This window comes from Zonotrichia leucophrys, chromosome 3, assembly GCF_028769735.1.
Source record: "Zonotrichia leucophrys gambelii isolate GWCS_2022_RI chromosome 3, RI_Zleu_2.0, whole genome shotgun sequence".
In the NCBI taxonomy this organism is placed as follows: domain Eukaryota; kingdom Metazoa; phylum Chordata; class Aves; order Passeriformes; family Passerellidae; genus Zonotrichia; species Zonotrichia leucophrys.
The window spans coordinates 85562131-85587600 of NC_088172.1; the positions used below are offsets into that span (position 1 = coordinate 85562131).

The 25470-nt window shown below is 37.1% G+C and overlaps 1 protein-coding gene across 1 annotated transcript in view; it reads right to left on the minus strand.

Annotated features, from left to right (window-relative positions):
* USH2A (usherin) overlaps positions 1–25470 on the minus strand; it is a 374998-nt gene that overhangs the window by 49345 nt on the left and 300183 nt on the right. Inside the window, exons 56-61 of the mRNA XM_064709111.1 lie at positions 23008–23115; positions 22278–22461; positions 21386–21543; positions 14182–14340; positions 13388–13550; positions 7167–7521 (exon numbers count right to left, since the gene is read on the minus strand). Of these exons, the coding sequence (XP_064565181.1) occupies positions 7167–7521; positions 13388–13550; positions 14182–14340; positions 21386–21543; positions 22278–22461; positions 23008–23115 (1127 nt within the window). The remainder of the gene's footprint in view (positions 1–7166; positions 7522–13387; positions 13551–14181; positions 14341–21385; positions 21544–22277; positions 22462–23007; positions 23116–25470) is intronic.

The following is a 25470-nucleotide window of genomic DNA, read 5'->3' on the forward strand; positions in this document are numbered from 1 at the left end:
TATCTAATTTGAAAAACAGCTGTACATATTACCCAACAAATTTCTGCCTTCTCCTTCTCCTTCTTCATTCTTATTTTCTACTTATAAATGAAAAAGCATCTGCAGCTTGCTAAAATGTTGCTTTTTAAAGCTGATTTACTGCAGTCACATAACTGGGCACAAAGGGAAGAATGTCCTCATATTACATCTTCCTAACAAATTATATTTAATAAGATGAAGCTTTGTGGGTGTTTCTGTTTTGTTTATTTGGTTTTTACAAATTAGAAAACATTCCGTCAGTGGTGTTTTTCTACACTGTCTGGTTAGCTTGATCTTATTATCACAACTGAAACGCAGACACAGAAAAAATCACAGAGAAAAGCATAAATAAAAAGCACATATAAAAACATATATAGAGAAACAGCATATGGAGCATTTGTGCAATCTCATTTTAGTCCTCACCCTTTAAGCTTTGTTGGGTGGTCCCCTATTCTCTCATGGCTGCAGGTGCACACACAGTAAAGATTACCACTTCCAGAGTGCTGCCCACCACCATCTTTCTGCCAAGAGTAACATCGTTTAAACCTGTCAAGCTGCATTATTCCATTGTGTGGGTTAAGAAAGCTGATTAATCAGCGTAAAAATCAACCACTTTCTTTGACTGACACTTATCAGTAGCAGCACACAAGAGGACCTCAGGAAAGCAATCATGTGAACAGCTGCAGCCCAAGGATGGTAAATGTCCATGCCTTAGATGTTCTGAACGTTTCATGGACTGTAGAGGTTTCATGCTCTTAACTAGGTTAGGTGTCTGAAGACAGCCATTATAAATATCTTTCAAAAGACTTAGCTCTACATGTCTTTCACTCATCAAAAAAAGACTGTACAATGGGTGAGAAATGGACCTTGCACAAGGAGAAGCCCAAGGATAAAATACACCAGATTTTCCCAAATAGGTAACTAATTTATTTGTAGAAGAAATTACATATTGGTCCAGGCACTCTGGCCTAGTCAATCTAGAGTGTGGTTAAGTGTGGTCAGACATAACTGTATCAGTGGTTTTACTCCTATCTAGTCCAAAAATTTATTGAAAGACAAAATTCTGTCAGCTTCATGTAACACACTGAATTAGGGAGAGAACATGAAAGAAAAAAAGAAGTGAAATAAACTTCTTGGCTGTAACCTACACTAATTCAAATCACCAGTTTCCTGACAACATATTAAGACCTCACAGACACCAGACAAACCTTTCCTTCCTAATTCACAAGGATTCTTTCCTTCCTGGCAGAGTTCCAGCAGAGTCTAAAGCTATGCTCCTGTGACTGCTGGAAACATCCAGGAGACAGTGAAGTGGCCTTGTTCATGGCAAGGATGGTGTAAATAGAAGAGCTGAAGCCTCTCTCTTTCTCTCTCACCATTCCCCTCCAGTTCTATTACTATGGTACTCTAAATCATCAAAGTTGTGCAACAATCCATTTCATCCTTTCTGCTCTAATTAGGCAATTCTACATGTCTGTCTTGATAGGTGAGGCTTACTGAAGCACTTAATCAGTTTCTGGAGGGGCATCATAGTGCCAATCCAAATGCTTATTTAAACAGAGCTGTAGTGCCAAATCCAGCATATTCTGCAGCAGCATGGAAACAACAGAATCTGTGAGACACAGATTGCCTCACACAGTTTTTTAAAGCAGCCTTCAATGTGAAGAAGCACTTGTCCTGTATTCATCCTGTATAAGCTTAACAGGTCCAGAGATTAAAACATGGAAAGCATTTTACATTACTGGGCTTTCCTGGCAAATAAAACAATTAGAGCAATTTCAGTACAAGCCCTTCCTGAAACTGTGCTAACATGGCTTTGAATCTTAAAAACTGCATTTAAATCAAACAATTCATTTGCAAACCCATCACATACAGCACACACATAGTAGGTGGGGATCATTTCATCGAAATTAGAAAGCAAATGTCTCTATACATGAGAGGTCACCAGTTGTTGTACATTAAAACCTTTTCACTGTTAGGCATAATTAAAATACTCTAACAGTGGTTTCAGTAATTTAAACATTGCAGTATTGTTGTAATATTTTTCTAGGCTTCAAGAGTTCACAATTGTTTGGTCCAATCAAATCTGGGAACACTGGAGAAGTTATCACCCATCAAGGTAATTACTTTCAAGTTGAAATAATTACTCCATCAATGTTAATGGTCTTTCAACTTCAATAAAGCACTCACCTGCCGATAATCACAGCTAACCTCTTGCTCTCATGCAATTCCCTCTCTATTTAGCAGGTTATATTACAGCCGTTAGAGTGGTCACTTGTCCTGAACAGCTGCTGAATTTCACTTTGATCGTCTGTGAACCATAAAAAAATTAGTCATCTGTGTATGATTTCCCCTAACCCATAAGCCCTTGCAGAGCTGAGGAGATGATCTTTTGGCTGCACTAGGGCACTGCTGAGCAGCCATCTTGTTTCTGGTGGTGGCCACTTTCCACTGCCTAGCACCAGTACAGTAGCCTAATTGACTTTTGCCCTCCACTGCCGTTTACAGCTTTCACTCATTGCTAGTAGCACATCTTCTGAATTATGGCATGCACAGGGATTGCTTCACTTGCACTCATCCTCTTTTCTTAGGGTGCACTCAATTTCCCAGGCATCTGCAATAGGCATGTACAAAAAAGTTTCACCAGTGCCTCTCCTTGGCATATTTTTTTCTTATTCTTGCGGCAACAATCTTCATTACTTCTATGAGAATGTTGCCATGTACAGTAATAAATACTTCATTGAATAGTCTGTACAAGGAAGTTAATAACTATGTGGTATCTCTAATGCTGCCAAATGTTCATAGGTCTATATGGAGAAATAGAAGTGAAGGACTACACATGAATGCATTATGTATTTTTAAATGTTACTAATAGAAAAAAACTAACTCTGGATGCATGATTCCCGATATCTGTAAAATCTGTAAAATATGGCAGTACTGGCCACTCAAAAATATTTCTGGTATATTATTTTTGATATGGAGGTTTTTAACAAGTAAACTATACTTAATATTCTGACTCAGTTTATTTGATATGAAAATTCTGTCTGCTTATAAGAACACAATCATGTTAGCCAAGGCTTCATCCTCCTACCAAAGTCTTTATTACTGCTGTTCTGCATTGTGTCTACAGATTTCCCTGTCACAGCACCTGCCAAGAGAAGCTTGGCCAGTGCAGTTATATCCCATCTCCCCAAATAATGCAAGGGAAGCCAATATGTGTTCTCAACTGTTAGCACAGCTGCATCCAAACCAGAGGCTTTGCTGGGGCAGTGATAGCAGCTAAGGGACGTACTAATTTTTTTCACCCCAAGCTGGCATGGTTATGCACAAAAAAAAGCCTTTAAGGATAAGTTTGGCCTGAGTGCCTCACATTGCAAAACACATTGTGAGGAGACCTGTGCCCTGATGTGGGATTTCCCAGGAATAAGACCTATAATGCTTACACCTATCTCTTGCATCCTCTAAAAAGCATGTCGTACTTTGATCTACACTTGGCTGAGGTGAATTTAACACACTGAGACCTTGCTTCTACATAATAATAATAATTGGTGGGCACTGCCCATAACAGGCAGTTTTCCTTTTTAACCCAATAGATGTTTTTCTTTCTCCAAGTATTTTCGAACAGGTACATATTTTTATGGATTTTTACTCATCTTCCTGGCTTTGAACTCTCCTGCTCCCAATAAACAACCAAACACTTGATATAGCTGTCATGGGAATAACAGCACTACAGACCCACAAAATGTCTATCAAGAAATGTCCAAACCTACCCACAGTTCTAGCTCACAGCAGCATTTGCAATACAGCAGTTAAAGAGCTGTGATGCTTTGATGACATCTGGCAGTCACTCATTTGCTTTATAATGAAATCAGCTCTGGGTTCTCTGTTCACAAGCTTAAGTCCTAAGTTCACAAGAGAGAGAAGCTTGCTTTGACAATCTAGGCACTTTGTGCAGATTTCTGTAAATGAGAACCTTCTGAAAATCCCTTTCCCTATAAACACACTCATGTTAATCCTTTCAAGACACTAAAGATTCCTGCTTTAGAGGGTTAAAATGAACTGCAAAGACATTGTGGGAGACACTTGTGCTCCTGTAACCAGTCTTGACTTGACTTTGCTCTGCAAATAAACCAGAATGTCAGTTTAACTTGCTGTCACCTAACATCTGTCACTACACTCCTGGCCAAACAAGCTAAGGAAATGGGTGACACTGCTCCCTAACTGTGAAGGATCAAAATGGCTCATGTGTGTGTCACTTGCTTTTAACAGTGCAGGACACCCTCCTTTCATTTCAGGGGGAGCAACTTTTGCTCTGAGAATGGAGTTCTCATTTTTATCTCCACAGGCAGTGTAAAATTTCAATGGGTCATAACCTTAAGGTACCAGACAGCCATACCTTTGACATATTAACTCAAATACTTCTTAATGGGAAATAAATAGTTGGATTTGGGGAAGTCTAGTGATAAGTATAGGGTAAGTCTGTTAAATTGTTTAAAAACCCAGAAAATGCTTCTCATTTGTCTCTGAAATGGATGGAAATGAAGCTGTTATATGAGAACAGTCTGCAGGGACATTAGCAAAGGCTTAATTTGTATCCTGCAGTGTCACAAGGATTGTATTTCTCCTCTAAGTTTTGGTCAAGCTTTATGTCCTGGGGCAAGCAACCAGGGTGCAAACAAGAAGCGCAAGGGTGGGATCAGCCACCGACATTCTAGCACTGGGGTTTTTTCCTGGAATAATCTAATGGGATAAGAATGGAGTCTAACAGATTAAATAAAGGACCAAACTCATTGCTTTCTTAATACTTTAAGTCTTACTTGTAACATGGAAGCTTGTGAGAGAGAATGACTAATGGCATATCCCAGGAGGGAGCTCCAATAGAGATGCTTTAGGAGATTAAATGATTTAGCCTAGTACCATGAAGGCTATATTTTAAAGGGGCAGAAGTTTAATCATTGGAATTCTAGTTCCTTCAATAAAATTACATTTTAATTAAAGTATCTCATTCACAAAGCTGAAGTTAAGGGTATATCAGCAATTTCATGATAAAATTCTATTTTTAAGCGTTTCTAACTTTAAAAGTTGGTGTCCAGGTTTTTGCCTGCTGGGATAATTGACCTAACCTCCTGCAGATATCTTTGATAACATGACTCCATGCACTTTATGTCAATATCTTTGATTCAAAGCTTTAGCTGTTCTGCTATATTCAGAAGAGGTAGGATCTCAGGTCCTTGGTATAAATCAGCAACAATTCCACTCAGTTAATGCATCTGCAACAGTTTCAAGTAAGTGCAACTGATGGAGCAGATGTTCAAAAAGATTTGTCCCCAAAGGGTAGTATAATATTTTAAATAAAAATGGGTAGCAAATACCATAATTGAGCCATGTTCAAGACAAAGGACAGTAGAAAAACCATACAAGCCAGCTTTCCTGCATTGCTACTAGAACAGCTATACATATGCTGACAGAATGTCATTTTGATTCACGATAGTGTTTGGGGAAAATAAAGGATTTTGGAGCCAGGAAAATACTAATTCAATAAATAATAGCTTGTTAATCTAAAAGGCTTTTAACTGATGCTGCTGAAGAAACACGCTGTAGCAACATTATTTAAAATACCATTTTGGTAGGTTTTATTGCCCACAGTACAACCATCTTGGACAGTTTCTGTTGTTGTTGGCATGCTTAGAAGACACTGCAATGCATGACCAGCCAGGTCAATTCTGATGCTCAGAACACATTGCATGCTGCTGAAGCAGAGCAGTAGGAGAAGCCCTGGCTTTTCACTGGTTTTAAAATCTTAGGTGCATCATCACAATTATGATGGTGGTAATTTTTCTTACAAGAAGTTAAGTCCCAAAATGCCACTGAACTTTATAATCCCAATCTACTTTTTTAAGCCTGGCATGCTGTGCAATGTGAATGCAACTGCTTCAGAAGGCAAAAGTACATTATTCCTGTAACTCCGTTCAGAAACTGTTCTCCTTTTCAGGAAAAAAAAAAAAAACACCAAACTTAATCCATTTAGGAAGCTAGACACAAAACTGGTCTGAAACTCTATGATCAAGGGTATGTAAGATTACCAAGCTGGAAACTTCTTCCATTGTGTCATGTGGAGATTTGGCTGAGGAAGTTAAAAAAGGTTACTACCAGGTATTCCAGAGAAAGCTTTTTGGGATCTTACTTGAATTGCCAACCACATACTTCAAAATTTGGATAAACAAAGAATTTAGGGGACTTCTGGTGTTATTCAATACTATCATGGACTAAGAAGATTCTACATTTATGAACTTGAGGTGGCAGTGCTGAGGAAACCAAACTTTATTACAACCTCCTTAAACTTTTAAAATTTCTTTTCAGAAGACAACAAAGTACACAAGCTGTCCTAATACACAACAGTTCAGTCCAATAATTTATAAAGTGTCTTGCTATAGGAAGACTAGAATGCAATATACGGGGGGGAGGAACATTTGTGCATTTGTGGTAAATGCACAAAACACAACCATTTCTGTCACTGGTTTACACAATGTTGTTAGTCAGTTCACAAAACAATGTGTTTTTCCAAATCTGTCCTTTCACATACTGAATAGAAACATGAAAAGAAAGCTAAGGGAAAGACAGATCAGCAGGGCAAAGTAACATTCCAATATAAGTACATGAATTGGAAATAAAAGTAGAACTGCTTTTATTACTGATGAATTATGAGGGAAACATGCAAATGGTTGCATATATGAACTATGTAATTACTAATTAATTCATTCACTTTATGATTCCAACTGAAATAAAAAATTAATTCTATACAAGGAGGAGTGATATTGCTGTTCTTTGTGCAGGTACTGTGAAACTATTTTGTCAATCAGACAAAAAGTTCAGGATGGTATTTTCAGAGCAAGGCAGACAAATGCATTTGCTTACCTCCTCCAGACATGACACATCCAAGCTTTTGAGTAATCTACTTGCCTCTGCCTGAAATCCAATGTTAGCATGAAATGTTTCAGTCTGCATGGGGCCAAACACAAAATTTAAGCCAACAAAACACCAGGTAATTGGAAACCTCACTTTTCTTGCGTTGAGGGAGATTTTAAAATGCAACAGAGATCAAAGCAGAGTGAAACATCTAAAAACTGGTTTTGTGGCCCAGTTCTTACCATTACAGTGAGCGCTGTGACAGCTGGGCTGCTGAGGGTCGGGTCGCTGTGCTTTTCTTGGTAGACCACTCGGTACAGAGAGATGAGCCCGTTGGGGGAGAGCGGCTGGCTCCAGTTCAGCCGCACCGAGTACGCGCTCGTGGCTTGTGCCCAGGGGGCTCCCAGGCCCCAGGGGGCAGCTTCCAGAGTCTGCGCTGAAGCCCACAAGCTGTCCACAGAGCCCACGGAATTTTGAGATCTGGCGCGATACTCATAGAGGGTAAAAGGCTGGAGAGCATCGGAAGCATCAACGAATTCCAAAGGTCCTTCAGTCCAGATGAACAAAAGCAGCTCTTCTTGACTGCCCACAGGACGTCTGGAATGAAACCAAAACCAGTGTGTTTAAAATAGAAAACTGCTTCTGCAGTCCCACAATAGTTAATCCTAAAGTTCCAAGTTCAGCTTGTATCTCAGAAAAATAAAGAAATTATTTCACATTACACATGCACAAAGAACTGACTACCTATCTTTGCATCTTAAAAGCATTTCCCTGAATTTGTGTTAGGTTCTAAGTAGTGAAAAAGAGATTTTTGAAGCAATCAATGATTCTCCTTTATCTAGAAGAATACTATAAAACATGGCAAACAAGTGTGCTGTCACAGTCCAAGGCAGCAGAGCAGCAACACAACAGCATGTTGTCCTTCTAGAATAGAACACACCACAAATGAAACTTTCAGAACTTGGAACATGAAATTTTAAATGTATCTCTATTTGCTAAGCAATAACTTAAACTGAAATATGTGTGCAAGTTTTTAGCATTTGTGAAAATCAATTTATTTACTGAGGTACTCACCTCAGAAAACCTAATTAATTCAAAAATTGTGACCAACTTATTGGAGAAAAATGTTATCTAGTGAATAAGGGATAAGTATTCTATCATGCTCTCAAAACTAAAGCTGTGCACTTTCAAAATCTGATTTTCTCATGCTAAATATCCCATTGTTTCTTGCAAATTGAATAAGTAATCCCTTGTGCATAAACTTAGCTAAATTTGCAGCTCTACCACCAAACCTCATTAAAATATCACACATGTTTTTTGTAATAAACAACACATTTTTTCCAACACTGTTTTTGTTTAAAAATGCAAACCTAAGATACATGAAGAAAATTCACTTTATTGGTTTTTGGCACAATGGGTTTTTCTTTTTGTGCATATGTACATATATGTATACATAGACACACACACACATATATATGTGTATATATATAGCATTATTACTGCAGATATGTTTGCCGTGGACCTGGTGTTATTCTGAGTACCAGAGATTACAGATGATCCTCAGCCCTTTTGTAATATGCCCCCTTCTTCTATATAATTTACAGCAGTTTTAATAAGCTGAGTACTCATCTTCAAAACAGAGTTATCAAATCAATTCTTTCACTTGGCATAGAAATGTTTGTGTGAAATTAAGTTGGTTACATTTAAACAGTGTGATAAATCTCAGTGATGGCTGGGCTGTACTGCACATGAATTTAAGTATTTCCCCTACTCTTCACAGGAACCTTGGCTTTTGCAGAACATAAAAGCACTTTCACCCTCCATGCCAACAACAAAAATCCAAATTACATTATCTGCCACTTTTATTGCAAGTAGGGCAAATTTGCAGAAGTAAAATTGGTTTGTCTGGCTACTGGGTGTCATCATCACTACACACACACCAGAAGTTGAAGAACATTTATTTGGCAAGAGAAAAATCTGTATTTCAAAGAATGCTGTAGGATTTTATCTTGTTAGGTCAAACCAGGAATTAATGTAATAATAAAAAAGCATTGATTTTTTAAAACTGATAATATTAGCTGCTTGTAATAATATATTCCCAGGTATTAGCATCCAAATATGAATAACATAATGAATGCAAGTGTGTACACAGCTGTTTATTCATCCTTTGTGTATATGCATATATAAGGCAGGAACGAAGACATTATTTTCTCATACGAAACCGAATAAGTTTTCCTAAATTCTGTGATAAGCAGATTATATGGACACTGTTATGTTTAACACTGGATATTTTAAAGTGTGATTTAAAAAAAAAAAAAAAAGAAGAGTGTTGAGGTACAATATCTCTGTCATAGTGAAATAAGCAAATTGTAAGATATGTTGATACTGAGGGTTGGTTGGCAAAACTGGGCAAAGACTGGCAGATAGAAGAAGCAGGAAAGATTCCCTAGAAATTCTTGGTCTGTCTGTAAAATTCAGGGTCCAAAATTTCCCATTGTCTCCAAAATTCCAGCAACAGTTTTTGATACAATTGCCCATGCTCTATTATCATTGCAAGTTAAGCCTCCTGCAGACCTCTCCCTTGGATGCTGTTCACTGACGTAATGCAAGACATATAATTTTGAAAGGTGAATCATTACTACATCTTTCTCCTGCACCTAAAAATATAGTCTTTTTTCTGTGTACCCAAAAACATGTCTAAAAAAATCTCTGTAAATAAGGGAAAAGAGAGTACATTTTAATACAAGAAAGTCACATTTAATGTGTCTTGCTGACCAAACAGTATGGGACTCAAATAAATACATAAATTTATGTTTTATAAATATTCTACACTCTGTGATAAACAGTTTTTTCACGCTGAATGATCAAATATGCCACCAACTGTAAGCTGATTCACAGGCAAAGCTGTACACTGTAGCCTGGTTAAGTATTTAGATCTTATTACTGCTGAATATTTAATGAATGAAACTTATGGTTAGGTAAATGGTTCCATCTGTAGTGCTAAAAACCAGAATATCTTCATGTATGAATAAACTTTGAACAGAAGTGGTAGAACAATCTGTAATCATTTCAATCGTTTTAAGATTTAAGATTCAGCTGCTCATTTAACTGGAAGTATTTCTTGTGTACAATGAGCTGCAAAGGAGAGAATAACATTTCCAGGAGCTGGAAGCCGTCTCTTCATCTGCATAGTCTGATTTGCTGCTTACATTCATTTTGAAGATGTTCGGATAGTTATTTTTATAAGGGCAAATTCTCCCTGCCAATCTGAGGCAGATGACACAAGAAGGAGGATATAATCTCCTTTGTGACAGATAACTCCAGAGCTGTGCTGCAGCCACGCCGACTGCAGCGCTCGCCCCTCGGCTTCCCTGCGTGCACGGCAGCAGTGAATCCCCCAGGTCTCCGGGGTCAAACCAGAATTATTCCTCACATGTTTACCTTTCACCATACAACTAAATTACATGTTTTTGCAGTGCCTGCTGCTTTCCTTAACCGCGAGTTAATTTTAGTAACGCTTACAAGTCTTGGGGTAAAATTCAAACAATCAGGGAATTACGCTGTCAAATGTGGGGGAACAATGCAACATTAGCAATGCTCCCCCTCTGCAGTTTCACATTTAATTAAACAAAGAAACCTTACTTACATTTGTATTCAACCAATCTACACTAATGTAGCTTTCATAATTTGGGGTATTTTTTTAAAAACATGAGTTTTGATGCAAAAAAAAAGAAAAAGAACAGAAGGAATTTGAAGTTATTGCATGTAATATACTAGTTTATATTGGGTATTAGATCAATTACAGGTATAAATAAATGCCTTCAGGAGTTCTCGTATTCAATGACATAACCATCCATAGGGATTCCTACATTAAACCATCCTGTAACATATGTTCCTTGGAAGCTGTCTTGGGTACAACTCATGGTTAAGGGTATACGATTAAGCAATGAATTAATCATAAAGAGTCAGTCTGGAAGCCTCTCCACTGCAAGTCATGACAGCCACTGAGACATGTCTTCTGTCTTAAACTGCCTTTTGATTTTTCTGCTACATTTTCACCAGCACGACTGCTTAGCTAATGAGAGCTACATTTCAATCTCACAAATGTACACTAAATAATATAATCTTATTGGGCAGGACATAGACAGTTTGACAAAAAAATTCAGACACTCTCTTAAGGAAGTAACCAACCAAAATACTTCAACTTTTACAGGCATTATGTTTGTAAGGGCCACCTCATGTCTCTCCTATACAGTGCATCCTGTTAATCAACAGAAAGCAGTACCATTAGCTCATGTGACCTACAACTTACTAAAATGCAGCAACAAATATATATATAATCTATTCTCATAATATTTTTTTTCAGAGTAGCAACTTCTGAGGTTGGCAGAGCAATGTTATGTCATGACAAATTGGAACAGAACAAGATTAGATGATTATGTCATGAACCAGATCTTTTCTTGTTCATAAACTCTTCTAAGTTGTGGTCCTTGTTAGAAAAGTTTAAAAGCCTCAGATCTGTGTTTAAAGACACTTTAATAATCAAAGAAACTATCACCATCTCCTCTATCATAAAATAACATTTAAATTTTTTGGTTTCTAGCAAAATGGCTGCAAACTTGGGAGTAGTATTATGATGCTAGAGGAAAGCACTAGCACTGCCACTTTAATGCAGAGATCTGCACACACACACTAGGTCCCCAGGCATTCCAGGTTTAGAGTTAAATGAATTTATTTTGGTGGTGATGCAGTAAGAAAGAGGCACATACTGAAGAAGAAATTACATTCCATAACCTCCCATAGAAATACTGCAGTCTTGCTGCTATAACAATGTAAGGCCATGTGTGGCTACAAAATGAAAAAGAACTATGTGCTTACATCCCATTTCTGATTTTTTTGCAGCTATCTGAGAAAGATTTGATATTGTTGTTGTCTAAGCACATTTAAACTTCAGCTGAAATAACTGCCAAGTGATTCATGCCTATGTAGGTGAATATACCGATTGTATCTGGAGCCCCAGTGCGCCATTTTCATTTCACTTTAAATAAAAAACAAAATGTATCTATGTCAGTCAGTGCCCTTCTGCTGTACTCAGAGGTATCAACCAGGCTACAATTATGATTGTGAAGTGATTGTGTCACATTGGAGAAAGGTTTATTGCTTTTGAGTCTGCTAGGCAGTAACACATTCTGTTTCATATTACTCTTTATATCATTGTTTGGCTGTGACTAGAATAATCAAATGCCATCAAATGCTGTCAAATTCAATTTACAGTATTTTTCACTGAAGCAGGCTTTCTGCATTATATTTCCTGTTTTCCCTTTCTATGGTTGCCATGGAATAGCAGCAGTAATCATCAGCTTTATTTACAAAACCAACAGAGTGAAGACATGTCTTGGGCTATAACATGCACTTTATTCCTCTTTATGCAGGGGAGGGACTTGGGGTTTTGATCAGACAATTAAAAAAAGGCAAACAAAAGGGTATTTCAAGACAGCAGGAATTTTTAGAGACCACTAACGTCTTTGAATGAATTTATATTAATTATCACTGAGGATTCCAAAAGGTAATTGGATTTCCTGTCTTCTCAGTCACACCTCTAATATAATAAAAAAGTCCCAAACTCTTTGTGGGAGGTTAGGATCAACCCAGCATGTGTTTGCCACACATACTTAAGAATTGGAAAACCCAGGAACTTCAGAGTTTAAATCCCTCTCAAATATATGGCTTGAGTTTTATATTCTCTGACTTCTGAAGCCATTCAAGAAGGTTGCTGCAGTGAGCTTTTAACAAAGGCTCAACAGGCACAGCAGAGATCAGTGCTCTGCTAGTTTCATACTGCCCTGAACACTGCTATCTGTACAGAAAAGTCCTCACACAGGGCTTAGGAAACTCCTCACAGCAAGTGAGAAAGCATCAGGCAACAACCTACACAGGGCAGATGAACACAAACACCAAGGTACATAAACAGATGCACTGTAATCACTGTCCAGATTACTTACGTAGGAACATAATTTATCCTGGAAAATTGATCTGTTTTAGAAACCTAGATACCTTTTACTGCTCTTGAAAGTCTCAGAATTGGTGAATTACTCCTCTTTCCATTACAAAATTCTCAACTGTCTGTCCGAGAAAATTGAAGTTTGTACCTAGTGGTCCTGGTAAGCACAGTACAAGTATCTATACTACAAACTTTTCCTAAGATTTTTTTGTTCCTTTGAATTTTAAAACGTACTTCCACATGCTTTTTTGTCATTTGTAGTTCAGGAAGATGGTTCTTGTTTGAGTTCCTATTCCTAACATGGCCATTCATAGATCAGCTTCTTACCTTAGCATTTGAAAGGTAATATATACATATTGTTTCAAATATACTTCTACACTTTTTTTCACCTCCCAAAAAATCAAAGAATAAAGAAAGGAACTGTTAGTAGGACTAAGAATCTGAGGTGATAAGTGCATTTACCTGTAGATAAAGTAGTTAGTAATGATGCCATTTGGTTTCCTGGGTGGTGCCCATTTCACTTCTATGAGTGCAGGTCCAATTGCTTTAACAACAGGTGGGCTCAGTTCTCTGGGAGGTGCTTCAGCAGTTCTTGCATATGTTTGACCACCCACGCCACACCCACCTACAGAAACAGACATTTGTGAAGGGATAAGAGCTTTTTCCTCAACAAAAAATACATTATAAGCAAAGGAATGTCAAGTAAAGTAGCTGCTGGTGGAAATTCTCATTTCACCTCATTTCATTGTTAAATACTCATTTAAATTACCACAACTCTACTGCCTGATTTTCAGCAGTGTGAGTGAGGGGCAAATTGGTTCAAAACTGTCATTTTAGAAACACTTATCTCAGTAAGTTTTTGAAAATTTCCATCAAAGACAGGGAATTTCTAATTTTTGGGCTCTTCTCTCCTGTCTTTATGATCACCACTTATTGTTGGTGAAAAACTGCAGAACTGATTCAATTCTGTACATCCTTTTTCAAAGATCTTTAAGCTGCTAGTGAAGAGCTTTTAATAAAGTGGCACATATAATCTAAAATACATATTTTAAACCTCCATTTGATATATTCGTGATGCATGGAGAAGTACACACATGATACATGAAGAAATATTTAATGCTTCATTCAGTGCTAGGCCTTCTTTTTACCAGGCAAACATTTGACTCCAATGTAAAGAATTTCATCTCTTTTGCAGAGTTGCATCTACCTGCAAAATCCCTTCCAGCCACACAGATGAGTGTTTTAAATTGCCTTACCACTCTGGCATGCTTGTATTCTTATCTCATACAGGGTGTAGGGATCCAGGCCATCGACAAAGGCAAAATGTGCGCGTCCTACCGGCTTCACCAGCAGAGTGGGACTGCTCGCGTTCAGCAGGATGTTGTATTCCAAAGGCACATTGACAATGAATATCCCTGTTGTGAAACAGAGAGGAACCAGTGATTATCTGAAACACTAACAACAGTGCAGGACAACTTCAAAGAGCCAATTCATCACATGCAATTTTAAATGTAAGCCCCCTCTGGAGGTTTTCCCTACTGCTTCTTTGAAAACTACAATTATTTAAATATAAACTGAAACAGATCCATCTGCAGATTGCAAGTGGAAGACAGACATTATGGTTCTTAGGTAAGAATCAAAATTCAATTCAGTCAATGCCTGTTTTGCAATTGCCACTTCTGGGAAGACCAACCTTATGACTTGGAACCAGGCAGCTTTTATGTATTTTGGAGGAGTAACAGCTACTAATGTTTGAATAGTCATATGATCAAACAAGTGAATTGCAACCATTCAGCAAATTGTGCCTTTTTAGCCCAACAGCAGTGGCTGAGTGTAGGTTCTTAGCCCGCTTCACTAGTGGAGTACAATACGATAGCTTGAGCCAAGAAACATATAATTTTAAATGATGTAAAAACAAACTCTTCAGTTTTTGCTAAAAAAAAAACAACCCTGTCATTTTTGTAGTATTTGAATTCAAACATTTTCCTCATCTATTCCTATCCCCATGCTGTCAGTTCTCAATTTTCCAGATCTCTTGAAAAACTCAGTTCCTTCAGAAGATTACAAGCTAAGCCATATACCCTCCCTTTAGAACAATAGGCAAATGTTCCTGGATGTTCTCCTTTCTTCTTCCACATGACATCTCTAAGAGTACTGTTTGATTGGTTGGTGGTTTTGTTTGATTTTTGGTTCCCTTGAGCAGTAATATATTTTTAGGAAATAGGCTCTAGGTTTTTTAATTTTTGTCCACTGTTGACTGGTCTGTGCAGACAGCAGCAGTTTCATAAAACTAAGAGAACAACCAAAGAAGAGTTTGTATTAAGTGTGTTTCCTTCATTCTGCAGTCACATAAGGAACAGCCTTAAGAAAGGACAGAGTACAGACCAGACAAGGTTCATTTCTGAGATGAGTCAAGATATATCTGATCAGTAAAATCACATTTCTGTTTCAACACAACACCTACTTTAGATGTCACAGAGATGTCTTTGTGACTGCAACAAGGACCAGATGCCTGTGAGCAGTTCTGAGACTTGTCCAGATCTTGAGATTCTTTCCTTTTTTTAACTTTGGAAAACAACTCAGCTTTCCTCCTAATTACAATTTTGGCCCTTTTCTGATAAAGCATCTACATTGATACTACTACCCTGAAGCTACAAAGAGCATTTTTTTCCACTGTTGTGCATCTGTTAGATGGGTTTTTTTTAGCTAAGTATGTATGTGAATATGTATAACTAAAAACCAGAAGTTTGCAAGAAATCAGAGATTTCAAGTTTAGTCCTGGTACTATGAACAACTGATGTACTTTGAAAGATCAGAAAAATCTTTGAAACACCATGTTTTTACAATTCTCATAAGAAAAAGAGAATATAAAAATCCCAAAGAAATAACATGCAGCTGCCTGACTCGATGCTAGACAGAGAAAATGCCATTACACTAAAAAGCTGAAAAATAGCCCTGAAGTAGAGCCATGACTTCAATCTTATTCAACTGCTCAGCTCACAGGAAGAACAAAGACATTGTTAGGAACTGTTGGAAGAGGTGAAGGGAAAAAGAGACAAAAAAAGTAGAAATTCCTCTGTAAAATTTTCCTTCTTCACTGTAAAAGTTACAAGAAAAATACCAAGATGAAATCATTAGGAATGGAATAACAGAAGTACAACTTTCTAAATCAAGGACGATGGTACAGAGTAAACCTCTGAGAGGTGATCTTGAGGTAGACTAGTTTTGCCTCAAAGAAAATTATTTTTTGCCTGACATATGGAAGACAAAATGCTCCAGAAGAGTGCACTTGAGTTTGCAGTGTAAAATTTTTCCAGTAATTAAAAATATAATGTAAAAGACAATAATAATTATTATTACTATTATTATTAGTAGTAGTATTTCCACACTATAATTGGAGGGTCTATAAAGTATACAACAGAATATCTGAAAGAGTTTGAAATGGTACAGAGCACACCAATAGAAACCTTTATTTAATCTCCTAGTTAAGGTCCCCTTCTTTTCCACTCCTGAAAACTGACCAGACATTTCAGCTAGAAAAACCCATTCCTTTATGAGAGTGATATAATTCAGTTTTTTGCATCTCATCAGGGCATTTATTCTAGGCAAAAATCACTAGAAACCTTTGAAATTGAAACTATTCAGAATGCTTGATTTCCCAAGCAAGATTAAATACAAGCAAGGACAGCTGAATCCAGCAATCAGTATGCAGCAAAGGACACCTATTTCAAAATAAATGACCTATCAAACAATGTTGGACAGTGTTCAGTCCATATCACAAATTATTAAAAAAAACACCACCTCACACCTGAAACACAAAATCTTAAAATTCTGATAAATTTTGCACTATATTAGGAATGATACCAATAGTAAATATGCTCAGGCGAAAAAAATATTCCCAAGAAGTGAAAATGAAATGTTAAATAAAATCACATAAGCATCCTGAAAAATTCCAATATCCAATGGAATCCTTCTACACTTTGATCAAATTCATTGACTATAAAGATCAAAGGATCACTTCCTAATTTGAAAAATTGTAATATATATTCTTACAACACAGAATCTTGTAAAAAACCCCTTTTGCTCAGAACAGCTTTCAGCATCTGCAGCCAGTCTGAAACCACTACCTCGTGTGCTCTGATGACTGAAGGAAATGAAATGGGCATATTTGTTAAAGTCATTTGGGAAACCACACGACTTGGTTAGTTCCAGAGTTCATAAATTTATGTCAGAATAAAAGGAACCGTAAAAACACAAGTGAACCAATTTACCCTAAATGCAAATGGCAGTTTTGTTATTTGGTGTCAAAGTTACCATGAGCACAATGACAACCTGCCATAACACATTTTCATGTTCACTAAAGAACAAGGATTTAGTTGGTTAATATTCCCAGCAATACTCTTTTTCATAATTTACAACAACTAGATGCTGATAGGTTATTTAACATTTATGAAGTTAAGATGTAATCAGAAAAACCCTGATTATCTTTACAAATAAAAAAGTTAAATTATTCCACTTTTTTTTTCTCTGTGACTTCATTTCACAGCAGGTGCATATTTTGCAATGGGACAAATCAATCAAATGAAACCCTGGGTTTTTCTGGGCATATTTGGATAACATTAAATGGACAATTCTGTGCAAAACTCTGCAAATTAGGTTTGACAGCTCTGTGTACTTCAAAACTAGGATAGGTCAAAAATAGAATTTGCAGCACAGGATGCTTAAACTTGGGGTAAAAAGGCACAGACTTACAGACTGGTCAGCCAGAATCTGTTTGAAGTTAATTGCTGAAAATTACTTTACTATGATGTGAAACCAGATCACAATTAAAGCAAAATAGCTAAAGCTTTTTCACTTATAGGAAACAAATACTGAAACAGGAACATTATCTCTTTTAAAGTTATATTTTAATATTTAAATTCACGAAATAAAACAATCTATTTGGCTTCCCGAGATTAACTATTTACATTATGCTTCAAATATCCAGATGTCTCAGTCTGGTTGCATCAAGTATTCCCACCAAGACTCTGAAAACAGTAACAGCTGGGGATGCTGACTGTTTGCAAGATGCAAATTTTTGGATATTCAACTTGAAAATCTATCCTACAGAGAGGTGGAGCAAGCAATAATTTACTCAAAAAAAACAAAAATGAGAGCATGTGACAATGGCTTATCAAAAGTTCCATTTTCTAGACCACAAGAAACCAAGTTAGTTGGGGAAGCTGTGACAAATACATGGTATTCAATGTCATGTTTGATCCCAGAAGAATAAAGTAAGAATCCAGATTTCAAACAACTGTCATTCTAACTGAAAGCAAACCTAGAGGTGGATAAAGTGTTATAAAATGATGAAGAAGAAAATATTTTAACCCAGATGATCTTTAACATATGAACCAGTATCCTAGGAGCAGAGGACAGGATCCTATGTTGAGCACATTCAGCTTTCAAGTCACCACCAGCCACAACACCCAGAAGAATCAGGTCTCCAGTGAGGAGCAGTGGGGCTGCCAATGAGCTGGAATGCAGGATGGATACATGCCTACCTATCAATAACATTTATGGGGGAAATCATGCAGTGGAGTTTTTTCCATTCAGCTCTTCTGCTCTATCCATGGCACCAAGAGTTGTTCCATAATAATTGTAACATATCCTTCCTTAGCATATTGGTGAAATGTACCATACCTCTGAGGTCTGTGCACTGAGGAAGATAATGGAATACCTATTTTAGAAAATAAAGCCCTATTTTCCACAGTGAGGGAGGTGTGTCAAGTATTTTTTCCTGAATCCATCACTTTAACAACTACTGGGCCACCTTGCTCTTTAGCTAAGTCAGGAGTTTTGAAATGCTACATATCTATAAAGTCATAAGACCTAGATATATTACAGGTGCTGGAATGTTATAATTAAACCATCCAAAAGGAAGGTCCTTGTAATACAATGTGTCCATAATTAATCCTGAGGGTGATTATTTGATCCAAATTTATTACAGCAGATAAGACAGAATGCCAAAGCAGCCCTGATATCCACAGACAGGAAGACACTATGAACAAGTACCTTCTCATCAAAACTTTGTTAATTAAAAGCACTTTTTTGACATCAAGTCTACAGCAGTGAAAAGAACAGTTTTGTCCAAGAGCAACTGCCAAGCCTGACAATCCTTATAAATAAAGATGCATTCTAAGTTTATAAGGAAAACCTATATTGCCTCAATGCAGCCTACTGTGAGAAAAGGATTTATGCACAGAAAGGCAATAGATCAGAAAAAGAAAAATAGTTACTCTACGTACATGGCCATAAATAAGGATAAGAAACAGTAGACACTTTATGCTAATCCTACCAAGCTGGGGATGATTGTGACCCCAAACACCTGTATGACAGGACATGTTAATGGGATCCATGCTATTCCAGAAGATCAGAACTTCCAGAATAAATCTCCACCTGCATCCTCTGCAGTCTTACTCTTAAGAAAAAATAACTCTAGAAGACAAAGGACCTCAGACTGAGCACAAAGCAGGATTATGAAGGGTCAATAATTAATTTCCTAGCTTCTGCATAGAACTATGCTTCTGCCCACAGGTTTCAGCAGCATTAATAGCACTGTAGCTTTCAGTAACATTCAGTAACATTTCTCTGCTGTTAGCACTCCTCATTCTTATAAGATCAGCTAGTTTCTCTGAAGTGCTATATCAAAAGGAACAGCAAGACTTGCTTTCCTGTCTTTTTCTTAACTAGGAAGAAAATGAACCCTGTTCTAGCTGAAGCCAGGACAATACCCAACAGAAGCACAGTATGAAAATCCCTTCTCCGTATTTAGAAACCTAAATAATTAGCCCCACAACTACAAGGCAAAGAAGTTATCAAATATCCACAGAAGTGAGCTAAGTGTTCAAGGTGTGTCCCAAATCTGGAAAGAAGGACATGTTCCTTTCCCATCTAAGGAGAATGATTTCTACAGATGTGTGAATACATGAAACCTGCAACTTCTGCAGATCCATGATGTCCAGCCTCCTCCTCATCCCTCTGATTCTGTGGTTTCAGGAACAGACAGACCTTTGTATGCATAATCTTAATTGCAACATAATTAAATGTACTACACAGAGCCTGGTTCTCCTTGCAGGCTTGTAACCTACTGTGAGTAACAGGAATTTAAGCAGCTGGAAAAGGTCTAGAACAAGGACAAGCTTTTCTGGGAAACACCCCACTCTTCACAGCCTATGCATTCCAATACATTCTTATGTTTTAAATCTATTTATAATGTTGCTGAATATTTTGTACCTTAAATTATATTTATTATCAAAACTATAATGCAGCATGAGTCACTTTCCAATAAAACCAACTGTAGATTATATGCCATTTGAATTCACCTGCCTTCTGCAGGGTTCTAAATCCTTTCAGGCAGTAGGGGGAAAAGTTTAATTTAAGATTTTAATCTTTTTCATATATTATAGCATTTCTATAATGGATTTTGTGCTCCTGAAAACTAAAAGATTGACAGCTCAGGGTATTATAGATTTATTAATCATTGCTTAAATGGGTAGGGTGAGCACTGCTAAGCACTGCCACAATACTTGCAATCCCAGTCTTGAAGGCAGAATGCTTTTTCTAGGTGACTTTATTTTTAATGCCAATTGTCCCTTGCTAAGCAAGGATAGAACATCTTAAATAATTAGGAACAAGAGATATTAAAAACTCCCATGAATTCACTGATAAAACACATATGGCTATTATTGCATTATGCAAACATCTGAAGTTTCTAAAAAAACTGAGGAAATTTTAACTGAAAAAACCCAGTATCTAAAAACTAGAAAACACCTTTTTGGAAATGAAGTACAGTAGAAAAAAGATTGTTCATTACAAGGCTCTCATTGTCCCACAAGAAATACAGCACATAATTTTTATAACACATAATTTTTATAACATCAGTAATGTGCTCCAATCACTAAAGCTATGATCTATATTGATGAAGCATCGCATAGATTCTCTTACAAAAAGATTCTATAATTAAATTATTCCTTGTTAGCCCAGCTTTATAGCAGGTGGACGTCACCTGACCATGTTCAGGAGAAGAGTAACTACAGGAAAAACACTTCTGGGCCTTTGCTGGTCCACCATACTGCGGTGGAACTGCATGATAACTCAGGCTAGTATGAACAGAAGAGAAAACTCTCTTTTTTTTGTTGTTTTTTTCATTAATATTTGCACTCAGTAGTAGTTCATAATATCAAAACACGCAGGGTTTTGCTCAGCTAAACCTCACAATACTGATGTCAAGTATCTAGATCAATATTACTAAAATAATGTGTCTCTAGGACATAACAGCTTTAGATACTGGGTATTTAAATCACTACAACTAAATACAAAGAATAAAAATATCAGAATGATTCAGCTGCCTACCTGGATATACTAATTTTTCAATCCTTTCATTTTGCTACAAAGTACTACATAGAAATACATTTTTACCTGGCACATCCCAAGCTAGAAATATAGAATATGCATCAATGACTGTGACATTATAAGGGACATGAATTTTCTCTGGTGTTCCTGCTGGTGTTTGTATAACATATTTATCACTAGTGTTGCTGCCGCCCCAAGTGCTGGCTTCCAGCTGGTAAACATATCTGCACAAACACAAAAAGATCAGTGGACACTGCAGTTAGAAGCTTTAGGCATATCAGCAACAGAACATTTCCATTTTCACCAATTTAAAGTGCATACAATGAGTATTACAAATACTGATTTAGTGAAGATTTTCACATTTAAGTTTTCCTAATGTGAGAAAAGTAACTCAGAATAATTACCATAAAATCAAAGATACCAAAACTCAAATACTAGTACTAAATACTAATACTAAAATTCAAATTAGCTTACATAAGCAAGAGAAGTATTGAGTCAAAAAGTGTCACAACTAATTTCAGAATTACTTCTATAAAAATATCAGCAGTCACTTTTGAACCTGTATGTTCAGTATGCACTGGAACATCATATACCATGTGCAGTGCTGTTTGTCATATAAAACCTGGCATTTTTCAGAGTATATTCCATGATGGAAAAGTACCTGTCATTGAGCTACCAACAAACCACCCAATAAAAAAAGAATAAAAAAGCTTTGCTTCTTTGAATCAGAATGACCTATTCTCAAAAACAAAACAAAAATTAAAAGTCCTTTGATTAATGTCTTTCTAACGTTTGAAAGACTAGTAAAAGTGTTCCACCAATTATGAGTAATAAAGTAATATTTCAAGAGAATTTTCTTTTGTTCACAATAAGTTATATTTTGTACATTTCACTAACACAAGTACCTATGTTTTTCAAGGTCTTTCACCTGTTACCAGTGCTCGTTAACATGCCTTACCTACTGTTAGGCTGCAGGTTAACATCTGTGAAATTCAGGTCTGTACTGCCACCCAGGAAAATCTGTTCTCCATCACGGAATAATCGATAATGAGTAATGAGTCCATTGGGTTCCTCTGGTTCACTCCAGTACATTTCCACTTCTGTTGAGCTGACTATGATATGATGAGGTTTTGCCCATACCCCTATTAAAATCAAAATGACACTATTTTAATTTTATGACAGAAACTCAAAGGTGGTTCTTTTTTTTCTTTTCCCATACTCGTGCTGCTGTTTTCAGCAATGTAATGAAAGCATAAAGCACCGCCAGGGAGAATGACAGAATTTAACACACTTTCTGTATTTATCTTATAACAAATGCAACCAAGTAGACAAGGTAAAGATTACTGGAGAAAGAGGCCAAAGGCTGCTGCCTTTATATGCCCAGTAGTCTCTGCATATTCATTTGTGCTTTAAAAAAAATTCATCTTCCAATCCTTTGTTAATGAAGCTAATGAATTTAGAGATGAATTTGGGTAAATTTTCACAAAAAGAAAGTAGAAATGCAGTGCCAGGAAGTAAAGAGAATGTGGTAAGATATAAAAACTCCAAGAGACAGATTCCCTTGTGTAAATATCTACATGATAGCTTGATGGATGGCAGTGGAGTTGTGCACCTTGTTAATCCGCCAGAAAACACAAGCCTGTATGACCATCTCTTTGCACTTCTGTAAGAATGACTTTCTCCCTTACCATGAGGAGCAGCTTGTAAAGTTTGACCTGAAAGTGGTTGGCTGGAAGCACACCCAGCAGATGTGCATGCAATAAGCACAAAGCTGTAATTAGTGTATGGCTGCAGACCTAAAAAGAGCAAACAGAGTTTAGGCTGAGATGTTGACATCAATCATTCCAAGCATTATATCACTGCATAGAAAGTTACTGGACTTAAAGTTAACTTATAGCATTTTTGGCAAACATAAAGAATGAACTATTCTTATATTACACATGAACAATACTGAAATGGTGAATTCTCACTAATTTAGACATATATCCTCTACTGATTTAAAAGACCAAACAAAACAATTCAGACTGAATGTCTGTTTATGCTGCAATAGATCTATGGATATCCCTCATACACCTGAATCAGCTTTAAATCAAAAAACTTAGATGACACTGGCCATGCAGAAAAACACCTGAAAGTGCAATTGCTTAGAGTCTTGGGCTTGAAAACCTGAATAGCCTTTAATGTTTTGAAAATGTATTACTAATACATTTGCAATAATAAGATAATAAAATACTCGTACATGAAACCTTCTACTATATTGCAAGTAAGTCCAAGGACTGCGACCTTCCCAAATTTTTTTTTTAATTTCCCCTCTATTTTTCCCCTATTTGATACAAGACTTTACAATAAATGCTACAAAGCAGTTAGAAGGTGAACTGACAACCAAGCCCTCATTACTAAATATTAATTTCAGTTACTTGTAATTTTTTTAAAACTTTTTTTTCAGCTCTGATCTTCTATGCTGTACATCCTTGAATGAGATGAGAATACATTGCTTTGCCTTTTTCTTGAAAATTTTCAAACATATTTGTGCTGTGTGTTGATGACTTCAGATTTCACATCAAGTTGCCTGTGGTTTAAGAATTTGACTTTAGGGATCCTCATAAAATTGCACTCACAATTTGCTAAGATGCTGAGCTTTTAGAATAGCCAATTCTGTGCACCTATTAAAGGCTTCTTGTAGTTAAATTGTTAAAGATGCAGACCACTGTGAGATCACTGTAGAGCTCAGCTTGAACTGCTGATCAGCCTTCCTCACACAGCACCGCCCAGCCCACAACACAACACCTTTGCTAAACTATTATTTTGGAAATTTCTCAAAATTGATCTTTAAGATATCACCAGGCACAAACATTGAAAACCCTTTTCTCAGGTTTTCAAGGATCCCCTTGTTAACACCTCACAATATATTAAATAAAGGTTCCTGTTCCTGAACGTAAAGGATACAAAAAGTATAACAAGAAGTAAATTATACACAAAATCTCTCTGCAAATATTAAAATTGCAAAACTATACACTCAAAAACTAGGAAACCCCATTGCCAGGACATTGTACAATACAAACTGATCCTCTTTTGTTCACAGGCTTTGTGGCACAGTCCTTTCTAAAACTGCCTCCAACAAGTGGTCTACAGCTTGATTAATTATAATTTGAGACTTTTTCTTGCAGCGTCCACTCCTAGAGGATAGAGATGCTTTATTAACACCAACTTGCTGAGCATTCCAAATGTCTTAAAACAGGACCAAAAGAAAAAATCCCCCCAACCAACTCCATAACAAACCACATAAACCCAAAAAAATAAAAGAGAAGAATTTCTCTCTCAGAAACAGGATATCGACTCAAAGAGACTGAGAGAACCAAAAATCTCCTTGGAGCTGCCAGGAAGCCATTTGGGATTCCTGGGACCTGGCTGTCAGACTACCTGGTGTTATCAAAACTTTATACATCCAAGCACAGCTGGTGCCTTCAGCTGCATCTCTGAGAGCTCAGGAAATTCAGTCCAGGTAATGAAAATGAAGAAGAGGTGGTTGTGGCAAACTGTGGAAGACTGAGATGTGCCCTCCTCAGTACCACAGCCGGAACAAATATGAAAGCCCTGGATGCCAGACTGCCTTTGGCAGTCCATGCCCCCAGCCCCGCAGCGATCCACGCTTGTCCCTCTGGGCTGGCACTGCCCCAGCTGCCTCCCTCCCTGGGCTCCATGTTCCTGTCTCCTTGAAAGGGAATGGAGCTCTGGGCAGAAGCACAATTAGGCCCATCCACACTGAGACTTCCAGAAGGAATTAATCCACTAAACACAGCTAAAGCTGAGGCAGCAGTTCTCCATACAGGAGCTCCCTTTTATTCCTCCCTGGAAGAGGCACCGACTGTGGACTGAACAAGGCAGTAACCCTATGGACAAATGACTGTACTGCTGTGTAATGTAGATTGTTTGTGGGGAGGAGGCTGAATTAGGATTATACAGGTCAATTCAAAGGTATTATACAGGTCAATTTTTAAGAATGTGGCTTTGTGGTCCTAACAGTGTACTTTTGATGTAGCTCCTGCATTTAAATGGAGTTATTTAAAGAACAATGCAACTCAGTGGCAACAAAAAAGCCTCTGCAAGACCTTTGTTTATAAACAAATCCTTGCTTACATCCAGCACCAAGA